This window comes from Helobdella robusta (genome assembly GCF_000326865.2).
Source record: "Helobdella robusta unplaced genomic scaffold HELROscaffold_26, whole genome shotgun sequence".
Classification (NCBI taxonomy): domain Eukaryota; kingdom Metazoa; phylum Annelida; class Clitellata; order Rhynchobdellida; family Glossiphoniidae; genus Helobdella; species Helobdella robusta.
The window spans coordinates 416301-443285 of record NW_008704349.1 but is presented as its reverse complement, the minus strand read 5'-3'; the positions used below and the strand labels follow the sequence as shown (position 1 = coordinate 443285).

The 26985-nt window shown below is 31.7% G+C and overlaps 6 protein-coding genes across 6 annotated transcripts; 3 read left to right on the top strand and 3 right to left on the bottom strand.

The window, feature by feature from the left end:
* Positions 1-2455: 2455 nt before the first annotated feature.
* On the bottom strand, positions 2456-3193 carry HELRODRAFT_173269 (hypothetical protein; the record flags this gene model as incomplete). Its single annotated transcript, XM_009019875.1, has 2 exons — positions 2456-2670; positions 2773-3193. The coding sequence occupies 2 exons, from the start codon at positions 3191-3193 to the stop codon at positions 2456-2458; spliced, it is 636 nt and encodes a 211-aa protein (XP_009018123.1).
* Positions 3194-6016: 2823 nt separating this feature from the next.
* HELRODRAFT_79884 (hypothetical protein) lies at positions 6017-8993 on the bottom strand (the record flags this gene model as incomplete). Its single annotated transcript, XM_009019874.1, has 10 exons — positions 6017-6209; positions 6502-6646; positions 6838-6940; positions 7071-7239; positions 7401-7532; positions 7606-7804; positions 7895-8029; positions 8177-8276; positions 8369-8476; positions 8949-8993. The coding sequence occupies 10 exons, from the start codon at positions 8991-8993 to the stop codon at positions 6017-6019; spliced, it is 1329 nt and encodes a 442-aa protein (XP_009018122.1).
* A 6899-nt stretch (positions 8994-15892) lies between these two features.
* HELRODRAFT_173266 (hypothetical protein) lies at positions 15893-17549 on the top strand (the record flags this gene model as incomplete). The annotated part of the gene is made up of 6 exons (XM_009019873.1): positions 15893-16034; positions 16137-16171; positions 16223-16522; positions 16730-16800; positions 16943-17117; positions 17430-17549. 6 exons carry the CDS (start codon positions 15893-15895, stop codon positions 17547-17549), a joined length of 843 nt encoding a protein of 280 aa, XP_009018121.1.
* Positions 17550-18977: 1428 nt separating this feature from the next.
* Positions 18978-20161, top strand: HELRODRAFT_79863 (hypothetical protein; the record flags this gene model as incomplete). The annotated part of the gene is made up of 4 exons (XM_009019872.1): positions 18978-19080; positions 19228-19346; positions 19573-19704; positions 19889-20161. Coding segments are annotated over 4 exons (627 nt in total), but the record flags the coding sequence as incomplete, so codon positions are not given.
* A 226-nt stretch (positions 20162-20387) lies between these two features.
* HELRODRAFT_185607 (hypothetical protein) lies at positions 20388-22444 on the bottom strand. Its single transcript, XM_009019871.1, has 6 exons — positions 22321-22444; positions 21949-22145; positions 21421-21741; positions 21146-21217; positions 20830-21026; positions 20388-20680 (listed from the first exon to the last, which is right to left on the bottom strand). The coding sequence occupies exons 2-5, from the start codon at positions 22139-22141 to the stop codon at positions 21016-21018; spliced, it is 597 nt and encodes a 198-aa protein (XP_009018119.1). The 5' UTR covers positions 22142-22145; positions 22321-22444; the 3' UTR covers positions 20388-20680; positions 20830-21015.
* A 1066-nt stretch (positions 22445-23510) lies between these two features.
* On the top strand, positions 23511-25583 carry HELRODRAFT_191872 (hypothetical protein; the record flags this gene model as incomplete). Its single annotated transcript, XM_009019870.1, has 6 exons — positions 23511-23910; positions 24166-24235; positions 24398-24602; positions 24682-24890; positions 25015-25209; positions 25510-25583. The coding sequence occupies exons 1-6, from the start codon at positions 23770-23772 to the stop codon at positions 25581-25583; spliced, it is 894 nt and encodes a 297-aa protein (XP_009018118.1). The 5' UTR covers positions 23511-23769.
* Positions 25584-26985: the final 1402 nt, after the last annotated feature.

The following is a 26985-nucleotide window of genomic DNA, read 5'->3' as shown; positions in this document are numbered from 1 at the left end:
TTATGTTATTATAGTCCCAGCAATTACTTTTACTATGATTTTATGTTATCATTTCATTACTAACACTAATACTACTATTACTGCTTCAGCAATAGAATAAGAAAAAGAGTGAGAGAGAGAGAGAGAGAGGAGAGAGAGAGAGAGGAGAAAAAGAAAGAGAGAAGAGAGAGAGTATTGTATTGTGTTTTGTAAAATTTTGCCATTGAAAAAATAATCATTGAAGCAATTACTCAGATGAAAATGATGATGGTGACGACGACGATGGTAATGATGATAATAGTAATGATGACGATGATGATGATAATGATGACGATGATGCTGGTAATGATGACGACATCTTGATAAAATCCGGTCGGTTATGCAATGGTTACATAACGTAATGAAAGGCTTTTTGAAATTAAATTGCATCATCATTATCATTACCATCATCCTTATAATTTACAATTACTACATTCACTTTTATAATAATAATAATTATAATAATAATTATTATAATTATTCTTAACTATTATAATTATTATTCTTAATCAAAACTAAACCAAGATAATAAATCTCAATTGTGTGCATTTCAACGGTTTCTTATCGCTACGTAAATATAATTAATAACTGCAATAATAATAATAATAATAAAATAATAATAAACAATAACTAAATAATAATAGTTATAAATATAGTTGTTATAACAACTGAACTGTTTGTGAATGCTACGTAAGCTAAAATGTGAAGACGATTATGACTGATTTTATGATGATTATTCTTGTTATGGTTGTTGTAGTTATTAAAATAATTATTATTATAATGAATATAATTATCATTGTAATAATAATAAATATTATTATTAATGCTGTTATCTTTGTTGCATTGAACTATCAAAAATTTAAATGTACTAACGTGCCAAATCCTTCTTCGATGACGATCAGGGATTGAAAGAAAAAATATATATATATAATAATAATAATAGTGTTAATAATAATAATGACAATAATATAAATGATAATAATAATAATATAATTTAATAATTTTTATAAAATTAACCAGAAAAAATTTGACTTCAACTAAACGAAAGCAAGCAGAACATTAAATGCGTTTTGGTGGTCTTATATATGACTGTACACACACAAACGCACGCACACACAGACTTATATATATATATGTGTGTGTGTGTGTGTGTGTGTGTGTGTGTGTAGAGGAAGATATATATGTGTGTGTGTGTGTGTGTGTAGAGGAAGATAATATATATATATATATATATATATATATATATATATATATGTGTGTGTGTGTGTGTGTGTGTGAGAAAGAGGGAGAGAGAGAGAGAGAGAGAGAGAGAGAGAGAGAGAGAGAGAGCAAGATAAATCAAGCCAATTAAAAATAATTGTAATATCAACTAGTGTTTAACAACAATGGGAAAAGCAATGAAATGTAATAAATAATAGTAATAATAATAATAATAACGGTTGTAGGAACAGATTTAAATAACAATAATAATAATAATAAAAACAATAATAATAATAAGTTCAAGAATTACACCCAGCCAGGAACAATGACGATGTGCCCAATTAGAGAGGATAATAATAACAATAACATAATAATGAATCAAACTATGCTTTATATTTTCATTCCTTTTAATGTTTGGTTTTCTTTGATTGATTCATTCATTCATTCGTTTATTCCTTCATACAATCACTCATTCCATAGTAGTACATTAACTTAAATTATGTGTGTTTAATTAGTGTTTAATTAGTAAATTGCCTGTAATTAAATTGTAACTGATTAGTCAAAAATAAATCGACGGTCGTCATTTCATCAACAGATCAAAAATAGATTCAGAATAATTTAAAAAAATATATAATAATAATAACGATAACAAACAATAATAGATAGATATTTGATACATATAAGATAGAAGCTGAGAAGAAGGAGATATTAATAGAATGTAAGTTATTAATGAGTGTTGAAAAAATTATTACCGGAGGTTAAAAGCTGTCAGATGTACGCGCGCGTGTATGTCTGTCTGTTTGTGTAAGTGCTTGTTTGTTTGATTGTATATATGTTGGCGTGTGTGTGCGTGTATGATGCGAATTTTTATTTCTCTTTCTCCCTCCTCAAACTGTGTGTGTGTGTGTGTGTGTGTGTATATGGGCTACATAAACAAAATTAATCGGAGATCAAGATTTCAAAAGCAATACAAAAAGTTAGTCTCTTCATTTTATTCCCAAGCCACACATCTACGAGTCAAAATAAGTAGAGTGAAGCTAGGCATTGTGACATGGTGATGGGATGATTTCATTTCAATTCAAACAATTTTCATTGTTTCAAGTTTTCAAGCAAAAAAGAAATAATAATAATTATATCAATAAAAACATTGGATCAAAATGATTAGTATCATCATTTAACGAATGGCACATGATTTAATCGTACTAATTAATTACTTCTAGCTTCAAATTTGAATCTATTAAAATGGTTTGTAGAGAAAATTACGAAAATCCTGAGAAGTTAACTCATTGGCAGAAGTTTTTTTGCAGTAAGCTATCGGGGTCTCCTCAGAAAATTTGACATCGACGACTTTCACACTCGGGATGTGTCCCATCATGATGCATTCCTCATAGTCTTTCCTCTTCATAAGCAGTAACAGTCTTTTTATTGCATAAGCAGACACAAGTCCAAATACTATTTGGAGGAGAGAAATTATATTAGTTAAATTAATTATGCAAACTAAATATTAAACATGCAATAAATGTGCTATATACGCCAAAAATATAGAAGACCAACCAAAAAAGAACACTCCAAGTATCAAGAAAATAGTTAAAATGGTCATGACACAATCACCCTTAGTGTTTCGTTGATAGAATGCAGAATCACAACTGACTCTGCCCAATGTTGAATTATAAGTGCTGTTGCCATCTAGATAGTAGTAATCCATACTGCCATTTGTGGTCATTACTGGCATTTCTGTGGTCTCATAATAATCGGCACCGGTTAGAGAAGTTAGTGATGATGTTGCAGTGGGGACTGATGGTGTGCTGGGAAGCAGGATATTTGTTGTGTTCGCTGCAAATTCCTCAAACATATCCCCAAAATATTTCTTCCAGCCTACTTTCAGATCGTGAAAGAAATTCGTGGATTCGCCATCACCAAAGTATTTTTTCCATCCTACTTTTAGACTGTCGAAATAATCATCATTGTTAGCCATTTTGATTTTGAAAAATCCGGCGATTGCAACTGTCCGTGTAGTTAGGTAGAACTTAGTTCTTGGCACCAGGAACGTAAAACTGCTCCAAAAGTTTTAAAATTCAACAAAAGGAAATTTTCCGAGAGAAGCGTGTTAGCCATTGTTGAAGACCACGATTATTTATAGCAGAAATGGAACAAAGAGGATCATTGGATTAGGAATTTGAATGCTAATTAGTTTATCGACATGTGCCTCTTTGGCTAAAAAGTTAGGGATTAAAAGTTAACAGCCAATAAAAATATTACTTTACGCTTCATTAATTTTTACAATAACCTTTGTTCCCAAAAATCCTCCCATAAAATTTACTAAGTAATATTTTAAAAGTTAATCCTTAATAAGAATAAATGTTGAAAATCATCAAAAAATATAATTTTTGTTCGCTAACCATTTCAAAAGTTAAAGCTCGACTGCATACAAGAAATATTTAACTGAATTATTTCATTCTTATACAAAAATATCTATACAAATAAATAACATTTTATCTGAACAATAATTAACTATTGATAAACAATTAATTAGTTAGTTTATTAATTAATTAATTTACAAAGCAAGACGTAGCAAATGAAATCTAATATTATCATCATAATGTTATGTTTCTATCATATTCTGTTAGAGATGAAGAAACAGATTTGAAAGTATCAAAATAAAAGTAGAGCGCTTTGAAAATTACAAATGAGTTTTATTTTTCAATTAATACGAATATATTTAATATACTTTTAATAAACATATGTAGTGACGTTTTTAAATAGATGAAATAAAAATGAAATAAAACTACACCACAAAAACCGAACACAAATTATTATCAAAGAAAGAACGAATGAATGAATGAATGAGAGAACGAATGGATAAAATAAATGAGTATAAGATTTGATGCAGAGTTTAAAGGGTAACACACACAAAAAACAAAAAATGAATGATTGATTGAATGAGCAGGCAAATGAATGAATGAATGAATGAATGAAAGAAAAAAGAAAAAATACATAAACAATCATTTCAAATAATGCATCACACATAGATATATATATAGATCAGGCAGTATATATATGCGATACAAGGTAAATCAATACTAATGAATTCCACTGTGAATGAAACAAATAAAACAAATAAAATAATTCAATAAATATGAATAATTGTAAATAATAATAATAATAATTATTAATAATAATAATTATTATTATTAATATTATTAATAATTTCATTGTAGTTTTTACCAAAACTAATTCCTATACTGACAACAGGTACGAAGTATACAAAACAAACGATTGAATAAGCTATGAAAAATGCCAATCAGCACGATAAATCGTTAATTATTTTTAATTATTAACCGAATATAATTATTAATTAAATATAATTATTAATTAAATGATAACATTGACGGGCATACATACATTTAAAAGCGCAATCATCATCATCAAATTATTTTCTTATATATATATATATATATATATATAATATATATAATATATATTTATTACATACTAAAATAGCAACGACAACAACAACATCGACGAAAATAATAATAATAATCATAATAATAATAACAATTATTATTATAACAATAATTCCATAGGGAACCATAAGCGTATATGTATAATAATAATAATGATGACGACCACTATAAAAACAGGTATATATATATATAATTTATATATACACTGAATAATATATATATATAATAAGCAACAATAATAATAATAATAATAACCGTAAAATGGAGAATAGTACATTAAGCGAAGATGTTCACATCAAAAGTTTCTCACCAATGAAACATGTAAATGTGGAATGATCGTTTATCATCATCATCATTTTTATTATCATTACTATTATTCGTAGTAGTAGTAGTAGTATCATTACCATCATCACGGACATCATCATAATCAATAACTTTAGTTGAACATCTATCTAAACAGTTTTCAACGTACTGTCACATAGAATTATTTATTGAGAGAAAGAAAAAGAGAGGGAAAGAAAGAGAGAGAGAGAGAGAGGAGAGAGAAAGAGAGAGAAAAACGTAAACCCTGTGCAAACAAACATGTATGTATCAGTTATCCATGATGAAATGGAAATTTCGCCTAATTTTTTTTGACTAGGTTGAATAAATTTGAGAAATTCTATCAAAAATAATAACAATTATGAACAAAAATTATGAATAATAACAATATTATTTATTATTAATAATAGCAATAAAAAGTGACAACTAATTATTTCTGACCAAATGACCAAGCCATATAAAAGAAGCAGCGTTCGAAATGTAAATGCGTGTAAAGTTTAACATGAAAGAATGTTTTAACGACGAACAAATGGAAGAATGAATGAATGAATGAATGAATGAATGAACGAATGAGCAAAACGAATGAACATGGGAATGAGTGAATGAATGAGAAATAAATGAACGAATGAAGTAGCGAATGTGTAAATAAAAAGAAATCGTGAATGCTTGCTGGGTTAAATTTTGAGAAGTTGAAACATTTGGAAGTTACATAGCTATCTATCATTCATATTATTATTATTATTAATATAGACGCATCATCATTCTCATTATTAATATTATAAAGTTATTTTTCTTTCTCTCTCACTCTTTCTCTCTCTCTCTCTCTCTCTTTATTCTCTTTATATACATATCTATCTTTTACCATCACACAATGCTAATTATACTTATCACTATCATTATACATAATTCATTAAGGTTATTATTATTACAAATTATATTATAACTATTATGACCGTCATAATTTTCATTTGTCATCACCATCATCATCATCATCATAATCATCAGCGTCATCATCATTCGGTCTCCTCCAGAACGTGCTTGACCTTGGAGAAGTCAAAATCTGACCCGGTTGACCTCCTGAAAATGTCAAGGACATCATCGCAGGTTGTCTCGAAGTGGCTCGTGGCATCATAACTTTTCGAGACAAAGATCTGCGTCTCTTTCCCGTCGTCCACTGGCTCTAGTAGGTCACTGACCGCCACGAATCTAGGTTATTAAGTGACCCAATTATTTAATTAGGTCGTTTTTTAATTAATTCATCCTTCTACTTATTCATTCATTCGTTAAGTTATCCATTCATGCATTCATTCATCCAGTGATACGTTCAATCATCAAATAATTGTTCAATCAGACAAGAAGCAGTCACTGGTCTTAACCATTGAATGAGTAATTGAATAAATGAGTGAATGAATAAATATGAAAGAAGGAATAAAAAAGTGAATGAATGAATTGAGTGAATGAATAAATGAATGAGCCAATGATCATTGTCAAGACCCACTTTTCTTTGATGGCGCCAAGAAGATCGAGACCGGGTTTCAACTCCAATTCAGGATTATCAGTTTCAACTGTAGTGGCCACCAGGACCAGATAGAAGCCCTTGGCTGTCACGTTGTGGGTGGAGCTAACACAGGAAATGTAGATGTCTGATTGGTCATTGAGATGTAATTGGTTAAATGTGACTGGCCAGTCGAAAACTGACATTCATAAATGAATGAATACAAAAATTTTGGAGTTCAATAAATAAACAAATAAATGAGCGATAGTAATTATCATCTGCTGTTTCTGAAATATTATCCTTTAAACGCCCATCCCTATCCCCTAATCCCTAACTGACCATTCTGCCTTCCAACTTGCTTCTGGGGTATGATGACCTGACATGAGGCTGCATCATTTGTGTAGGGGACTGGATGATCCAGTATGCAGATGGCACGAACCACCTGGTGACAATTTAAATAATCATATGATTATTTCCATTTTTCTTTGTAAAAAAATGCTTCAACCGAACATAGAAGACGAATTTGACAAAAAAAATTTTAATTTCTAAAAAAAATTAAAATATTTAGAGACCTGGCCAACAGTTTTGCACCTATCAGGAGCGTAGGTCGGGTCACAGATGACGATGTCACACCTGGCCACGTCATTTCCAGACCTAACGCCGATCAACTTGCCACCGTCACATACAATTTCATCGACAGCCTTGTCCAACATGTACGTGCCCCCATAAACTGCACTTAATCTGCATTGAATTTCAAGGGTGAGGATGATTTTTGTTAGGACTATGACAATTTTCATGCGTTTTTTACGATAAACTATCAAGAATATTACATAGATTTATGGATTAATAAATGAATTATTAAATAAATTTACAAACAAAAAAATGAATAAACGAGAATGTACCTAGCAAACCCCTGAGGCAGTTCCCCGAGTCCATAGAGGGGGTAGAGGTACGGAGACTTGCCATATCGGGCCAGTGAGTCACTGTACAACTTTATACGGTTCAGTGTTTCAAGAGCTGGTTTCTCCAAGTAGCTAAAATAGAAAATTAATAATTCAAAAAACAATTTTAACATACGAATGCGAAACAAGCCGTGCACACACTAACTCATCATTCAAATAAAGAGCCAAGGCATGTCCAGTGAAGTCAGCCACATTGGGATCGAGATTAAATTTTTCATAGCATTCCTTCATCGACTGCTTGCTGGCATCGAAACCATCCCAAGTACTGGAGTCCGAGGGATTGTACTCTTGGATGAACTGCAGGAAGGATCGGTAACGAGGCTTCTCAGTTATGCCCATTAAATCTGTTTTTGATGGTTTCATTGATTGGCTGATTAGGAATCTATTTTTAGATTATTTGCAGAACGATCAAAAATAGAATTTATTAGTCTCACCAGATGTCAGAGCCTCCTTCTCGTTGGCCGGCACTTTGTGAATCTTACCAGCTTTATAGACGTAACTTCCCTCAACTGACTTGAACTCTAGATATCTCGTGACTCCGGTATGTATGAGCAGTTTCACTAATTCACCTAATTTCATTTTTGTGTGAAAAATTAGGGACATCTATTTATTATTTATACAATGGTGAAATTTATAATAGGCAACAACTGCTACACTGAACCAGCAGCAGTAGCAAAGATTATCATCAATAGCATCAACATGAAACATGTACTAACCACTGGCCATAAGGAACTTAGGTATTAGATCGACATTCCAATCTCTTGGCCGACCAAACTCATCCAAATTAGTTTTTGCAACTTTGAAGTGGGCAAACAACTAAACAACAGATGGATGAATAAGTTATCATCATAACAAAAAAAACTTCCTAATCTCTAAAAAGTTAGTATAGTAAAATAGTCCTAATTTACCTCACTTAGTGGCGTTAGGGATGTGCTCTCCCCACCATAGTATTTATTCCTGTCCATGTGGAGGACCTTTTTGCCACTGACGGACATTAAGCCGCTGAGTATGCATTCCTTATTTTCAACAAAAAATAAAATTATTATAAAAACATATTTATTATTTACTAATAATATTAATATTTTAAACTTAAGAAAAATTAAAGAGGATTATTATATGGTATCTAAAATGCAGAATTTAGTAACTTTTTTAGTTTAGTGTTATTTTTTAAAATTTAATAATGGTATCACATAAAAAAAATGAATATAACAAACATCATAACTCTTCTTAATTACTATTTCATGACTCATGTTAGTAGAGATTATTAAACATTAGAAAAATCATTACACTTTTATTTGAGGATTCCATAAACAACCATTACAAAATCAATTAATATGGCGTTTAATTTAATTAAGTTTACAACACATAAAATATAAAATTCATTTCTCATTATTAATAAGTCAGAAAAAGAAACCCTTAATTCCCCAGACATTCTAGAAACTACAAACATTACTTACATAAATTTATATCTCTAATTATCAGCCTAACCTTCAAACCAGTCCCGAGAACAATCACATCATATTTCTCATCCATTTTTATTTTTATTCTAAGAGATTACAAAAAACTTAGATGAATTTACACCAATTTCACTGAAAATTCACTAAAATAACAAGACCAGACGGCCGGAAATGCGAAGAGGACAAACTGTTGTATGTGTGTATGCAATATTGTGTGGTGGGTACCAATCATACATGTAGAAGATGAAAAAATTTTATCATATTTGCATCTGGATTTTACTATTTAAATGAGCCTTTCTGCAGCAAGCCATACAAACATGGACATATATATGCCATACAAATATATATATAATATATATATAATATATACGTATGTATAATATATAACATACACTAACCTCCCAATCAAATGTTTGATGACAAATACAGTTACAGCAGCAGCAAAGCAGAAACGCCCAACTCTGCTGTTGATGATGATGGGGCCGCCTTACGGAGATATATTATAATTAGGCATACTACTTCGTCGTATAAAATAGTATTTATGCGATTCATGACGAGAACATTAATTTATTTGGTGTTTTTTGGTAATAAATCGGTAAAACCTTGAGAACTTTTCGAAAGTAAAATTTTTTAAAAGTAATAAAAACAAGTAAAAAAATTATATGGCGTTGAATAGTTAAAAAAATGCTGTTAAATTCATTTTTTGAAAATTTTAAATATTCGATTGATGGCGACTCCGTAAGTTATTTTTGTGCTTGCCGTATACATGAAAAGTTGAAATATAATGGTATAGTTAATCAACATTTTCATTATTACTGATGTACAAAGTTATGCCTACTTTTCCTGATCATTTTGTAATTCACCATCCAAACATTGATGCATTCACTCATTCGTTCATTCATTCATCAATTCATCCATAGACTCACTCATTCATTCATCCAGTGACGGTAGGTTTGATCTCTATTTCTTTGACACATTCTGATGTTTTAGGTTATACTTGCTTATATGGTTGTTCGTCACTCCATTTATTCATTCATTCATTCATCTACTAATTTGCTCACACGTTCGCTCATTCAACTATTCATTCATTTATTTGCTTTAGCAATCTAAAAACTTCCTGATAAATTTGTTAAAACTCAATCAAATGTTAGTATCAATTTACTTGAAACAAAACTAGCAAATAAAAAATTGTTTTTTTTTATATCATGACTAAACTCCTTATTAAAAGTCTGGGATTCTTGATAGATGGATGTATTTTTATGTTATTTTTTCATCTCTGTTTAGAGTAGACTTTCTCTCTCTCTCTCTCTCTCTCTCTCTCTCTCTCTCTCTCTCTCTCTCTCTCTCTCTCTCTCTCTCTCTATCATTATTTCACCTCATCATCATCCGACCATAAAAAATATTTTTTGTGCCATTTCTTTATCGCAGTATGTTCTCTCCTTTAATTGTACGTTCAGTCAATCACTTATTTCAATTCATTCATTTATTCATTCATTCCTTCGTCGTTTATTTAGTTTTTCATTAGATTGTTTTGTTTATTGATTTATTAATATGCTCTACTCATGCTTCCAATCATGCCAGTGTTGGTTTTTTTTTCGTTTTATTCTTACGTTCATTTGTTCTTATTTTTATTTGTTCATTCTTTCAGTCGTTTATTTATTCAGTCAGTCGTTCATTCATTCATTCGTTAATTCATTCATTAATTCATTCATTCATAAATTCATTCATTTATTCTTCTGCCCTTCTCCCTTTTCTCTTCAATGAAACTTGTTTCATTCAAACTATATTTAAGAGAGAAAAATAAGAACGAGAAAGAAAGAGAGAGTGAGAGAAAGAGAGAAAGTTAGATAGTGAGAAGGAGAAATGAAGGAAGAAGAATGATGAGATAAAAAGAGTTGTTTGATAAGCTCGGAGTAAATAGATAGATATGTTTTCGAGATTACATAATTATTTTTATTCTTATTATTGCGATTGCTATCATCAGTATTAAGGTTATTATTATTTTATTTATTAACGTTATTCATTTATTATTATTATTATTATTATTATTTATACTTTTGTTATGACGATGTTATCAATCCAATCACAATCTTCAAGCAAAACAAAAACATCAGCATCACTACCATCATTTCATCATCATCGTCATCACCATCGTCATCATCGTCATCCTTATTATTATCATAGTCTTCATAATTACTATAGTAGCTACAACATACATACACGCATATATAAACACACACTTTCACACATACATCACATACATACACACATCCACAAATATATATATATATATATATATATATATATATATATATATATATATATATATATATACATACACAAATATTTATATATATATATATATATATTATTTTTGTCTCCTTTTAGATATAAATACATATATGTAATATATATATATATATATATATATATATATATATATATATAGGGCTGGTTGATCATTCGAAATCTTGTAATGGAAAAATGTTTTAAATATATATAGACAAGTTCATGACAAGAAAGATTTGAAATGAAAAACGTCCACGCAATAACGATAATTATAGCAATAATTATAACAATAGTTATAGCGATAATTATGACAATAAAAAATATTATATCCCTAATTATAACGCTGATTAATTATTATGTTGTTAATTAATTTGGATGAGATTATCCGTCACCATTTTGCTCGTCTGTTGATATATTTTTAAAAATAAAATAATAACATAAGAATAAGTTAAATATTTTGTCATATTAAATCCTATTCAAATAACACTGATTTAATTATATATCTATAATTAAAATATCTGGATGGAAAATACAGTAGTGATCGTAATGAATATGATTGCATCTGCGTCTGTATTTTTATTACTTATTGTCGGTAACATAAGATGCCTAGAGATCGGTTAGTATTGGAAGAATTTTATTATTTATTATTATTATTAGTAGTAGTAGTAGTAGTAGTAGTAGTAGTCGCAGCAGCAGTAGCAGTAGTAGTAGTAGTAGAAGTAAAAGTATCGCATAGTTAAAATAGTCTAGTCGTTACTTAGCAAAACATGTAAAATGTCTTTTCTTCTTATCTTCGCATTATTCAAGCACACACGTACACACACACACAAACACACACACACACACGTACTCACAAAAACCAGCAGTAAAGATTAAAATAGTTTGTTGAATAACACTTCTTAAACAGCTTAAACAACACTTAACGTCCCTTGAATGTAAAATTGAGTGTCTTTTAGCGTTTAATAATGCTTTTCAAACAGTGGATGAAGTATTATGAACGTTAAATGATGCCTTTTAGATGTTAAATTGTTCCTCCTTAAACGCTAAAATGTCAAAGAAGGAATGACTCAAAAGAGACTGAAAATAAGGAAAGGAGTGGAAACATGCCTGTCGATTGGTGAGAGAGATAGAAAGAGAAAATGAAAAAGAAATGAGAGAGGAAGATAGAAACAGACGAACAAACAGACAAACAGACGAACAAATAGACAGGCAGATAAACAGATAGACAGACAGACAGAAAGACAGACAGACAGTGAGAAAGATTGAAAATTAGAGGAAAAAACACAACTGTGTCCACCATGCAAAAGAGAGAGTTTATTATAAACTTAAGCTCCAAAAAACACGTTCATCTATTTTTTCGTCGTTCGTTTCTTCATTAATTCATTCATTCACTTATTCATTCATTCATTCATTCGTTCATTCATTCATTCATTCATTCATTCATTCACTCATTCATTCACTCATTCATCCAGTGAAGCTGTGGCAGTTTGTTTGAAGAGATAAGACAGCAAGCGTAGAGAGATGTAACTTGATAGACGATGACGACGATGATGATAATAATAAAAATAATAGCGAGAACAATTATGATAATAATAACAATGACAACAACAATAATAATAATAGTAGTGACAGTGACGATTGCAATTAGAAAATTAGAAGCACATGTATGTTAAAGCACGCATTCAAAGGTTTTTTGAATTAACCAACTCTTAGAAGGGTGAGGTTTTTCCAAACAAACAATTAGTAGATATGCAACTGCATTTCACACTCATTACCGTTACACACACTTACATTCCCCCCCCTCTCTCTCTCTATCTCTCTTTTTTTTTTCTCTCTCTCTCTCTCTCAGTTAAAATATTCTTTTCATCACATTTATAACGTCATATATCAATCACAAGTCAAAATTTTTCAAATTGAATCATCGTTTCTATTCAGTTATATTTTTGATTAGTTGTACAACCAGCCAGCCAACCAGCCAGTCAACCAACCAACAAATCAATCAACCAACCAACCAACCAATCAGATGATCACTGCAAAAAACCACTCGGCATGGAATCCGGAGAAATTCCTAACTCGTTCATCAGTGTCAGTTCATCTAGAGACATGCGAAAATTTGGCCCCCAAAGTTCAAGGTCAGGTCATAAATTATAATTATGAAATTATTTTAACATTTTAACTATATAACTATTTTAACTATATTTTAACTATTACTCATCAAAACGTTTTGTTAAATTATGATAAAATAAAATTTTCGACGTGCTAGAATTAGGACGGAAGTAGGAGGAGGAGCTTGGTGCCCACGTGATCAGATAAACGTGACAACCCACGAATGGCTGATGATCGAGCTGTTTGACCTCCACCTGATAACGGGGATCGAAGTTCAAGGTCGTTCGAGTTCGAAGGCCAGCGAGTACGTCAGCGAGTACAGACTGGAGTATCAGAGAGGGAATGAATTAGATGGTCGTCAGCTGTGGATCATTTATAAGGATAGCAATGGCACGCAGGTTTCCAACTTTCATTTACCCTAACTTTTCAGGGCCAGTTCACTTATTCATTCGTTCACTTCATTATCTCATTCAGTCGATTTTTTTTACCCATTTTCGGTGGTTCATTTGATAATTTTTTCCATTCAATGCACTCAAAAAACAGCACATAAAAGGCAGCAGTGAAAAGAACGAAACATCCTTCCACCAACTTGAACACCCCTTTGTGGCGAAAAAAATTAGGGTGGTGCCATTTTCAAGGGAGGCACAGCATGTCTGTTTGAGATTGGAGCTCTATGGATGCTTCTGGGAAAGTAAGCGACCAGATGGTGTGATGGTTAAGACGCCTGGTCCTGCTGCTGCAGTTGCAGTGAGGGCCGGATTCGAATGCAGAGAGATGCCCGCTTGCCACATGCACTGTGTATGTGGTGCGTGCCAGCACTTTGTGTGTTGTTGTTGTTGATGGCACCTTTGAGAAGCAATCTAGAGAGAATTTATAGAAATAACATAATTAAAAAAGGTGCCAAAAAATTAGACTTTTGTTTGAAATAGGCACCTTATCATCGTACCGAATCCACATTAATCCCAATTCCTCCACGTACACCCGAGTCTACGATGACGTCACGTACGATAGGGACTGGTGGAATCCTGGCTTGGGACTGCTGGCCGACGGGGTGGAGGGCGATCTGGGGGTGCCACTGACTGATAGGGTTAGGGTAAGCGTTATAGTTAGAAGATGGTAAAGATAATTACGATAATAAACTATTACTATAAATATTATTAACAGAATTCAAACGACATACATTATTACGGTTGGATCGGTTGGCGAAAGAATGACCCATCATCATCGTCGTCGTCGTCATCATCGTCTTCAGATCTGATGATGATGAATATAAGTTTTAGATTCAACGAAATCAGAAAATTTACGAGAATCGTATTCTCTTGTCTTTGCACCGGCGATAAAAAGGTATAATAATAATAATAATAATAATAATAATAATAATAATGATAATAATATCAATAATAATAATTGAATTTTCAGGCCCAAGCCCCGTCTAAAATCTCCTTAAGTTTTGATGATGATGACGACGACATCAACCGTGATGGCAACGAAGATGATGGTGATGATGACGACGACGATGGTGAAGAAGATGAAGACGACGATGATGAAGAAGACGACGATGATGAAGAAGAAGATGATGATGATGAAGAAGATGATGAAGATTATGATAACGATAGCTACGTTGATGATAACAATCTTATGAAATTCCTCTCCACAAATAAATATGCCAATAGTCCCACCTATTATACTGTTACTACTTCTGCTGCTTCAACTGCTACTACTACGGCTACTACTTCTACTACTGCCGCCGCTTCTACTACTACACCAAACGTTAATTTTATTACTACGAAAAGACGTTTCATAAGTCGTAGCAAGAATTTAAGACTGCAAAAAAAGTACAACGCTACCAACAATATCGAAAAAATCTTTGAAGAAAAACGCAAAAAGCGTTCCATAAAAATGTCTACGTCATCGTCATCATCGTCACCATTACCTGCTCGGTATTGTCGATTCAGTCAAAGGTTAAATGATTCGGTTACCGATTTCATTAAAGCAACACTCTACATTGATAGTCTTTGGTTCCTAATCAGCGAGATAACCTTTGAATCCGGTGATTATGATGATGACGACGATGATGATGATTATGATGATGGTGACGATGATGGTGACGATGATGGTGATGATGATGGTGATGATGGTGATACTTGCAATGATAAATTAACGATAGCAGGCGACATTTTTTATTTTTTTTATTTATTTTATTTTCAATAAGGGAACCAAATAAGTTTAAGAAAATATATATCATTCCCATTTAATGGGAATGATATATATTTCAAACTTTTTCCAGAACCCCTGTTCAAAGTTACTCCACCGACACCTTACTTTTCATCATCATCATCATCATCATCGTTGTCGTCGTCATCATCTACCACAACAACAACAACAACAACAAAACAAAGTTTTACGGCAAAACTGAATACGCTTCGGAATAACGGAAGGCTCAACAAAAATAATAATAAAAACAACAATAATACTAATAAAAACAATAATACTAATAAAAGCAAGAAAAAGATTAATAATAATAATAGCAATTTAAACAGTCGTAACAATAGATTCTACGGCCAGAACTATAACATCAATATGGGAAAACATTTGAGCAGTAGCAAGAACAACAGCAAGAACAACAACAACAACAACAACAACAATAATAATAATAATAATAATAACACCTTCACACCTTTTAATAGAAATAATAATAATAATAATAATAGCGATGAAGATAGTAAGAATGCCGTATTAGATTTCTCAGACTATGTTAACGAAGTCCTTGATAGAACAAAAATAACATCATCATCATCATCGTTATCGTCATCATCACCACCAGTATTATTTTCGAAATCATTATCAGCATTTCCTCAGGTACCACCATCATCATCATTATCGTCGGCATCATCATCATCATCTCAACAGAGCAACGCCTCATCATCATCATCAGCAGCTGCAGCATCATCATCATCCTCTTCATCATCATTGTCATCATCACCATCGTCTTCGTCATTCTTAACGACACTATTACTAAGCTTGGTGTCGCTTTTCGTGGTGTTGGCTCTTCTCGGGACACTTTTCATCGTTTGTGTGGTAAGGAAGAAAAGGAATAATATTTACAATAATAAGAATAATAATAAATATAACAATAGTAATAATAATAATAATAATGACTGCTTGTTTAAAAGTAAATTGAAACGGGCATATGAGTCCGTAGCGGAAAAGGTAAGCTGTTCGTTCATTCATTCATTCATTAATTAATTAATTAATTAATTAATTAATTAATTAATTAATTAATTAATTAATTAATTGATTAATTAATTCATTCATTCATTTATATACTTACATATTAATCATCGATCGTTTCTTCATTCATTCGTTTATTCATTCGTTCATTCATTCGTTCATTCATTCATTTATTCATTCATTCAGGCCGATGATGGACTGATAGTTGTAGACGAGGATAGAATATTATTACAAATGTCGTCAGATTCTGGCAAGGAGTTTGTCTACTACGACTCAAAAAATCTTCACAATCGTCAGCAGAAGCAACAACCACAACATTTGCAACAACCACAACAACCACAACATCTGCAACCTCTGCAACAACCACAACGTCTGCAACAACCACAACTACTACAACAGCAAGTGCAGCCGTGCCAACAACAAGACGAACAACAACAACAAAAAAAACAGCTTCTATTTCAAAGCCAGATTCAGCAACACCTGCTACAACCGCAACAAATACAGCCGCTACAGCAACTATTTCAACAACAACAACAATATCAACAACAACATCAACAATTATCTCAACAACACTGTTCGCAACAAAACTTAACTTTCAACCACCACCACCACCAACAACAACAACAACATCTTCATCCTCGCCATCACTCACATCAGAGCCCATTCAAGTATTCAACTTTACAATCTCGAGGCATGAGTTCTTCTGAATTATATCTAACAATTATATTAATTATTAATTAATTAATTATAATTATATAATAAACTTTTCATGACACAAGTGTATTATATATCATAATTGCATATAACAAGATTAAATTTTTCATGCGAGTGTAGGTAGGAGCGGTAACACTCAACAATCAATCAACACACCACCTCTCTTACCAAGGAAACCACCAACCACAACAACAACAAAGACATCAACAACAACAACAACAACAACAACAAAGACATCAACAACAACGACAAAAACATCAACAACAACAGCAAAATCCCAAATAGACGCTAACTACTACCTTCTACACCCGACGATATTCCTAAAGGCAATTCCTGAAAATAAAAGTCCACTTTTAAACAACAACAACATCAACAACAACAGCAGCATCAACAACAACAACATTAATTACAATAATAATTATAATTTAAACAACCGCATGATTAAGAGCACAAATAGCGCAAAAATGTCCTCAAATATATACAACTCCCCTGAAAAGTCACTGATTAATATTGAAAAATATCTCAATAATAACATCAAGAACAACAACAACATCAACAACAATAACATTAACAACAACAACATCAACAACAACAAATACAACAACAACAGCAAAAACAATTTCCAGATGTTTAATAACCAGTCCTATACTTATAGTTCGCTAAAAAGGCAGAGCAGTTTGAACCGCCATAACAAAAACAACAACAACAACAACAATTACTACTACTACAGATACAACAACAACAACAACAGCAACAACAACAACAAACTCAACAATAACAACATTCAAAGATTGTTAGCAACCCAAACAATTTTTGACGAAGACGATTTAGAAATCATAAAAATTTTTGGCAAAGGCGAATTCGGAATGGTAATAATAATAATTATAATAATACTAAACAATATTAATAATAAATTAATAATAGTAATATATTCATTAAAAATTCAAATAACAACAACAATAGCAATTCAAAATAAAAAATCTTTTTGATTTTTTTTTCTCTTTCTCCTTAAATTCCAACAGATTGATTTATGTAAAGTGAAATCCTCTGCATCATCATCATCACACCCTACATCGTCATCATCATCACCTCCAGCATCATCATCATCATTTAGAGTGGCCGCCGTGTTGAGACTCAGTAAAAGAGCTTCGGCCAATACGAAGTCAGTCAGTACGCCTGCAACTACTGCATCTCATTGTGATATTAAATTATAATAATAATTATTATAAATATTATTATTAATTATATCATATTTAATCGCAAATGTGTTGTTCCCACACTGCAGTCGTCTTCCTAACCATCAAGACATTTTACCATTATTGTTGAAACAATTTTAATGAAAAGGTTAAAGTTCGAGCAGAAAGCCCTCACCCTGGCGTCACTATCTCACGGAAACATTCTAAGCATGGGTGGCCTGTGTTTCCACACTGACAGTAGCGGACGGTTCAGCGTTGTCATGGAGATTTTGAACTGCTTCTGGAGAGATAGTGTGCAGTTTTTGAGGGGATGCTCTACTGGCTGTAGTAGTAGTAGCGATGATGACGATGATTACGATGACGACGACGACGACGAAGATGATTGCGGAAAATTTACGAAGAAGAAGACAGGAAAAAAGCAATTGAGGTTTTTGTCCTTTTCAATACCTATCTTTATTTTTAAACTCTATTGTAAATAATATGCCCTGGTAATAATAGTAATAATAATAACAACAATAATAATAATCAGTCTAGCCACTCTGTTAGACATGTCTAGACAGATCGCCAGTGGTATGAAATACTTGGAATCCTGCGGACTCGTGCACGGAGACTTGTCGGCTCGCAATTGTATCATCATCACCACCACTGATGACGTCATCTTGAATTCTACTACCACTACAACTACAACTACTACTTCTGCTGCCGCTGCTGCTTTTACTACTACTGACAACAACAACAACATCAATAATAATAATAACCCTGGCCAAAGAATAGTGGTCAAAATAACGGACTTATCGAAATGCATGTCAGTTTATAAAGGGGATTATTATTGTTCTTCGCCAACTTCAACGCCGATGCCCGTCAGATGGATGGCTCCCGAAGCTCTCCTATTGGTTGGGAAGGGGTCCATTCTGCCTAATTTTCAGATGAAATAGATTTGTTAACCATTTTTGAAACCGTTTTTAAGTCGTTTAGAAAAAAGGATAGAGGATCGTAAATTGAATAACTAGATGAATACGTATTTTTTTTTCAATGAATTGCTAATGAAATGCATACAACATCAAATTGTATTACAAATTAACGAATTAAAAATAATGAAATAGATATTAACATACATAGGAGGAGTTTAGCAACAAGAGTGATGTGTGGTCGTATGCAGTGACCTTATGGCAGCTGATGACGTTGGCTCGCTACAAGCCCTACCACCAACTTGACGACTGCCAAGTTATCGAGAACTCCTTGAAACAGAGGGTACCTATACTTAAAATAATTATAATAATTAATATCAATAATAATTAGTAATAATAGTGGTAGTAATAGTAATAATAATACACCACAGGCTTCGATCACGCCACAATCTACTCAAAGATTTCCACGTTCGCCATCACTGCCGACAAGCAGTCACATTATTGGTGGATCAATCTATCCTCATCAGCCAATCAAATCTCTTACTGGCAGTTGCATCTATCTTCATCAGCCAATCAAATGTCCCCTCGAGGTCTACGACCTAATGATGACGTGCTGGAAGGCGGAGCCAAAGAGCAGACCAACTTTTGCGGATATTTATAACTTTTTTTCGATTAAAACAGGCCTTCGAGAAAACGACGACTACAGAGAGAGCGTGAAAACTGCCCACGATAATGACGACGACGACGCGAGTGGGGACTATGACAACATTTGCAAGTATCTAAACGGCAACATAGTCTAGCAATCATTCACTACTACACATGGGGGCAGCAAACCTCACAACCATCACATCGTCCATTTCTCACTCCCAAACACTAACTCATTAACGAGATTCACTAAACAGAGCTATATAACTTGATCCAATGTTAGTTGATTAACTCATCTTCATCATACCACCACAGTATAGCCATTTTACTGTCAATTTTTTTATTTTGAACTGACGGAAACGAACGAAGGCTTCATTGTTTAACACTTGAATTAATGTTAACGATAACAGTAAATAATTACGATCAATAATAATAATGATAATAAAAACGAAATTATTATCGTTATTTATTAACGTTAATTTACTCTCTGAATAAAAATATAAAAACTATAAATAGTACTTACAATATTAATGATAAATAATAATAGATAGAGTGAAACTGCAAAATTATTAAAATGTAATGCACATTAAAACTATCTTAACATGTAGTAGTAGCAGTAGTAGAAGTAAAAATGTTAATAATGATAGTAATAATTATGTATATATATATATATACATAAAGCACTGCAAGAATTCTACTATCATGTGTAATATATATATATATATATATATATATATATATATATATATATATATATATATATATATATATCATCTATTTTCAACAAATTAAGCAATTTCCAGAAAATTCTAGTAAGGAAAATTGAAAAGACAAACTTTAAATTGATTAATGCCAACAACTCGGCAGAATTCATACAATCATTTTATATTGGTAATAATATCACCAAAAATTATCATTTGTTTTTATTATTATAATAATAACAATAATAAAATAATAAATGAATAATTTACATTAAAAAATATTTACGAGCAAGTCCTTCCAGAAATCTTTAAGATACATCTGCCGAAAAAAATGTTCAAATATCTTAAAAAATGTAACATTAACTAAATTAAACAAAGTTAAATTAATATTAATTTTTTAAAATTAAGTTAATATGCACATAAATTAAAAATACTGACAACTAGAGGCTTGTTCCTTGGGGCCTCTATACATCGAATCATTGTTAAATTTCAAGAAGCATTCGTATTGCTCTGCAACGATTGGTTGGTTGATAGCGGGTGTCATAAATTATTATAATGCTGCTATGAGAATGATGATGTTGATAATGAGTACGATGAAACTGAAATATATGAGATATAAATGATAATCTTGAATAACAGCAAACGGTAGGGTCACAAAAAAAAATCTAATTGCCTGGACTGACCCCATGTTGATATACACTAATTACACTAACCGGCAAGCCTGCTGGATAAGATCTGTTCGTACTCTAACTTCCATATTTTTTCTTTTTCCTTCATTGCTTTCTCACAGAGAATGGAGGCTTGTTTCAATGTGAACCTAGGGTTGAGCCCTTCAATTTGATTTGTTTGAATGTCTGGCAGCAGCTGGTTCGAGGGCAAGAGATGTTGTTGCAGTTGCGTAGTTGGGTGGATGATGTGCGGCAGTTGAGCATTTTGAATGTCGTTGCTGGCACTTGGCGCATTTTGTTGCTCTGCTAGAAACTTTTGTCTATTGAATCGTTTTACGTGATAGCGAATTCTTGACATTAGTTCATCTGAGTGAGGACATTTTAATCATATCAATTTAACTTGATTATTTAACTTTTTTAGTAGAATACTTGAAGAATGTTTGCAGAACTGACTATTACTATTGCATTAGCTAAATAAAAACAGTTAGTTAAACTTAAAAATAGAATAAATTAGTTGCCAACATTTCTATCACTGGGTAAAAATTGGAAAAAATAATAAAGAAACCCCCAAACCTTGATCCCAAGAAAGAAGGAAGCCGAGATTAGCGAAGGGTGAAAACTCGTCCTCTTCTTGCTTTCTCGTTGGGGCCATGGCACTTGAAAGTGTAGTCTTGGTCGCCGAGATTCGTCTGCGCTTGTGGCTTCGTTCAAGTGGCTCAAAATCAAAATGGCGATGTCGTTTTACAGCTAGAGTGGCGCAGGCCATCTTTCTAAAAAAAAAATTTGTATGTAAAATTAATAAATTAACATTTAAATTTGAATGTCTTGATCTTTGACAAGCACAAGAAAACAACTATAATAATGGGGAAAAAAAACACAAACTACAAAGTCCAATGCGTGTTTTTAACAAATTTATTTTAAACAACTATACAAAAATTTAATTACTTTTGAAAGATACAAGCCGTTAAAAACACTGATTTTATTTTCTTCTCTAATTTTACTAACTCCTAACGCGTAGAACGAGCATAGAAAAATTTAAATCGCCAGTGAAAACGTTAGCGAGGTTAGCTTTAAGTAGAAAGTAGCTTTGCATAGACAAAACAACGATAAAAATTAACAGATGGTATAGCAAAGATATAAAACATCTAGCAAATTACAGTTGAAAAAATCAACAAAAACATAATTTAAAAGTGTTATAACAGTTAATTATGATGGTGTATACAATTTAAAGCATGTAATATTAATTATTTCATAAATAAAATCATTGTGTCAAAAGAATTTCACAACTTTATCTTATCAAAAAATGCGCTCTCTATCATCACATAGTTAATCATATACCCCACATATATCATATTCACCTTGATTCTTAAGTGCCTATTTCAATAACACACACGCGCGCGCGCACGCACACCCATACACACATAACAAACATACATACGTACATACAAACATTTCACACATACATACGTACATACACACAATTCACACATATACTCTCATATAAAATACTAATTCTTCTATAGCTCAATTACTACTAAATACCTAGAGATCAAAAACATACAACACAAACATATACAAAATGATACAATATCGTAAATGTTTTTTGATGCATTTTTGGGCATTCATTCATCCATCCATTTATTCACTCATTCATTCACTCACTCACTCACTCATTCATTAATTCATTCATGAAGGTTATACGTGTCATTTTATAAAATATAAATTATTGCAGAAACGATCGGTGCAGTTTGTGTATGTGGTCAAACCACATTGACATACACTTGAAATTTCAAGTAGTGTAATCAATATTATGATTACTATTATAGTTAACTATGTTAATAATATTATCATTATTTTTATTTTAAGTAAAGTAACTTCTTTTAGTAGTAATAATGGGGTTATTGTAAAAGTAATTTGACATATATATGTGTGTGAGTATGTATGTAAGTGTGTGTATGTATGTATGTGTGTGTGTATGTATGTGTGTGTGTGTGTGTGTTAAATGTACATAAGTGTATAGGTGGGTGTATATATGTATATGTAGATAATGTAGATATATACACAGGGAACTATTGATGATATCATTGCTGACAGCTAGGACGACGTCTGAAAATTCATTCTCTATTAAGGATACAGGATACTTTGGCTTTGTTTCATGAAAGAGTTAATTCCTCATCGAATAAAGTCATCAGTTTTGTTATTATTAATTAATTATTGTTACCAACATCATCGTCGTCTTCGTCATTCTTGACGTCATCATCATCATCTTCTTCTTTCTATCTTCATTCATCTTCATCCATCTATAAATGAACGATCCAATGAAGTGATACATCATCGACAACTTTAAAAATAGAACAAATAATTACATCAAAAATAGAGTAAAGAGAAGACAAAATGGCGAACGTTAACGGAAATGGGAAATACTTCGAGATCAAATGCAAGTCCAACACTAATTTGAGACTGAACGTGGCCGAGGGATCCATAAAACCGGGAGCCCCAGTCAATGTCTGGCCGGATCATTCCGGGGAAAACCAGGTTATAAATAGTTTTCGTAAAATTAGGTTAATAATAATAATAATAAAAATAATAATAATAAAAGAAACCAATAATAATGATTGTCACATTAAGAAAAAAAATATTTTTATCACTAAGTCATATCATCATCATATTTTGGTTTTTAATTAATCACATTTCCAGGGCGCTATATAAATGATGCGTTATTATTATTATAATTACTATTATAATTGTTATTACAATTGTTATTATTATTAGTATTATTATTAATACAAGGTATGGTATGAGGACCCGTTAACTGGGACAGTAAGATCACGAAGGACAAATCTCTGCCTCGATGTCGATAGTTAGACGCGAGCCTCAAAAAAATAATAATAATAATTAATAATTGCAGTTATTTGTTTATTATTATTATTATTTTACTCAATATTATTATTATTATAAATATTGTTAAAATGAGAATGATAATAATTACAAATTAAAAATTGATCTCCGACCCTCACTACAGACAATGGCGATCTCTGCATGCAGCCCTACCAGAAATCCAACCACGACCAAAAATGGAGGTACAATAGGTCAAAGGGCGTTTTAGAGAACATTATGAATCCCCAGAAGATAATAGTGGCAGAGGGTGCGGGAAAGGTCGCGGGAGCAAAGGTCATAGTTCAAAACTATGAGGGCGACGCTGGGCAAAGATGGATTATTGAGTGCAAGTAGGTGACAAAAACAAGAAACTATTATTATTAATTAAAGTTGTTAATGTATTTTATAATTACCGTATAAACGAACTAGACCGCCGATATATTTCCGCCTACTCAACGAGAACCCGGACGACGGAACATTTAGAATACTGGAGGTCAAAGGTGACAAGGGAAAAGCGGGGTTGAAGGTCATTGCCAGCAGGCCAACGGCCAGGATAACTGACAGTCAGCTGTGGTTTGAAAATCACATGGGGAATTTGGCCTGTAAGAATAATGGCAAGCTAACTCTTGATGGATCAAGTTTGTGATTGTGATTGGCCGTAATTAATTATGATAATATTAGCATCTTTATTATTATTGTTATTATTATTTATAATTACACCACCAATAGCATTTTTATCGTCATCAACACGACCAACAACAGCAGATTTCCAAGTAACATTGAGAGAATACAATGGAGAGCTGACGAAAAACTTCTGGGCCATCATAGGCAACAAAATCGTGAACAAAGATGATCACAACGAAGTTCTGGAGGCCAGCGATGTGCAGATGAATAGGGATGGATCAAATAATATAAATGGGCTAAATAATAGAGATGTGCCGATTAATAATAGGGATGGTGACGATGTACCGCTAGTTGTCGGCAAATATAGAGAAGAGTGGAATCAATTTTTTGAAGTTCAGTATGTTTGATATGTTTAATGCTACGGTGATGATGACGACGACGATGATGATGATGATGGGAATGATGATGTAGTTGCTTTATAAAATTTTTATTTACAAAAGAAAAGGAAGACCTCACAACATCCACTATGCATTAAAGAAAACCTATAGATAAAAATTAACTAAATACGTATAAATATAAACACACACACGTACACAAACAAACACACCCACACACAAACAAACACACACACAGACATACTATTCATATCCATATATATAACATGTTTATCTTACAATTTCCTCACACGAATATATGATAATGACTAAACTTGGCAGTGAATGTTGTTGTTTACATGGATTAATAAAAAAAATGCCTTAATGCTTTGTTGCTTTTAGATACATACACACATACATTCATGTATATATATGTATATATATATATATATATATATATATATAACCTCGGACTCAATGTATATATATATATATATATATATATGTATATATTTATATATACAATAAACAATGATTGAAGATGATTAAGATGATGATTTGTAGAATGATGCTGATTAAAATGATGACGACGACGACGATGAATGTAAGGATGTTGAATATCACGTAAAGAGCATTGAAGATTCTCTGTTCTATCTATATATATATACATAAAAATTAGTATATAATATTATAAATGCTTATAATTGTGTGTGTGTATATATATATATATATATATATATATATATATATATATATGTATGTACCTATATATAGTTACTTTTTGCACAGTTTCTTTGTTTTTACAAATGCATTAACGTTTAACAGACTTTTACATTTATTAATATCTAGATACACTTCTATGATACATAGGATATATATTAGATACATGTGATATAGATATAAGCATGTGATATATATATATATATACACCTTTGATACTAGATATTAATAAATGATTTACGATATATTACTGTTGAAGAAACGTGTTGAATAATGTGATTATTATTTACTGATAATATAAATAATAATAATAAATATTATTATTGCTGTTGTGTTATTATTATTATTGTTAGAGTTCCAATAATTGATATCTGGATACAATACAATTCAATCGATTACAATATTATTATTATTATATTATTATATTATTAATTGTTATAACATCATTATTATTATAATAAAAACTATTACAGTCTTCGACGTAATGGCTAAAAAAGCATTGGCATCGTCAAAACTTCATCCCGAATCGTCAGTGTCGTCATCATCATCACCATCATCTTCTTCTTCATCGTCATCATCTTCTTTTTCTTCCTCTTCCTCTTCTTCCTCGTCATCATCATCTTCTTCATCTTCATCGTTATTTATAATATTCAATCGCATAATTTCATCATTCATAATTTTCCTTCTCCTTATTCAAAATTTTCCCCAGCGGGTCTTCGGTTAGTGTTGAAATTTCATGCCTGTCTATAAAATAATTACAAGAAACTTCTACAATTACTACTGCTTACAATAATAATAATAATAATAATAATAATAATAATAATTTGTTTATATTTTTATTATTATTATCACCCCCGACGTATTCATCATCATTCAAGTAATTTATCATAAACAACTGCTCCGCATTCTCACAAGCAAACATAGGCCAACACAATAATCAAAACTTTTTCTCTCTCTCTTTCTCTCTATCTTTCTCTTTTTCTTTCTTTATGTTTTTGTTGGTTTCTTGGTCTCT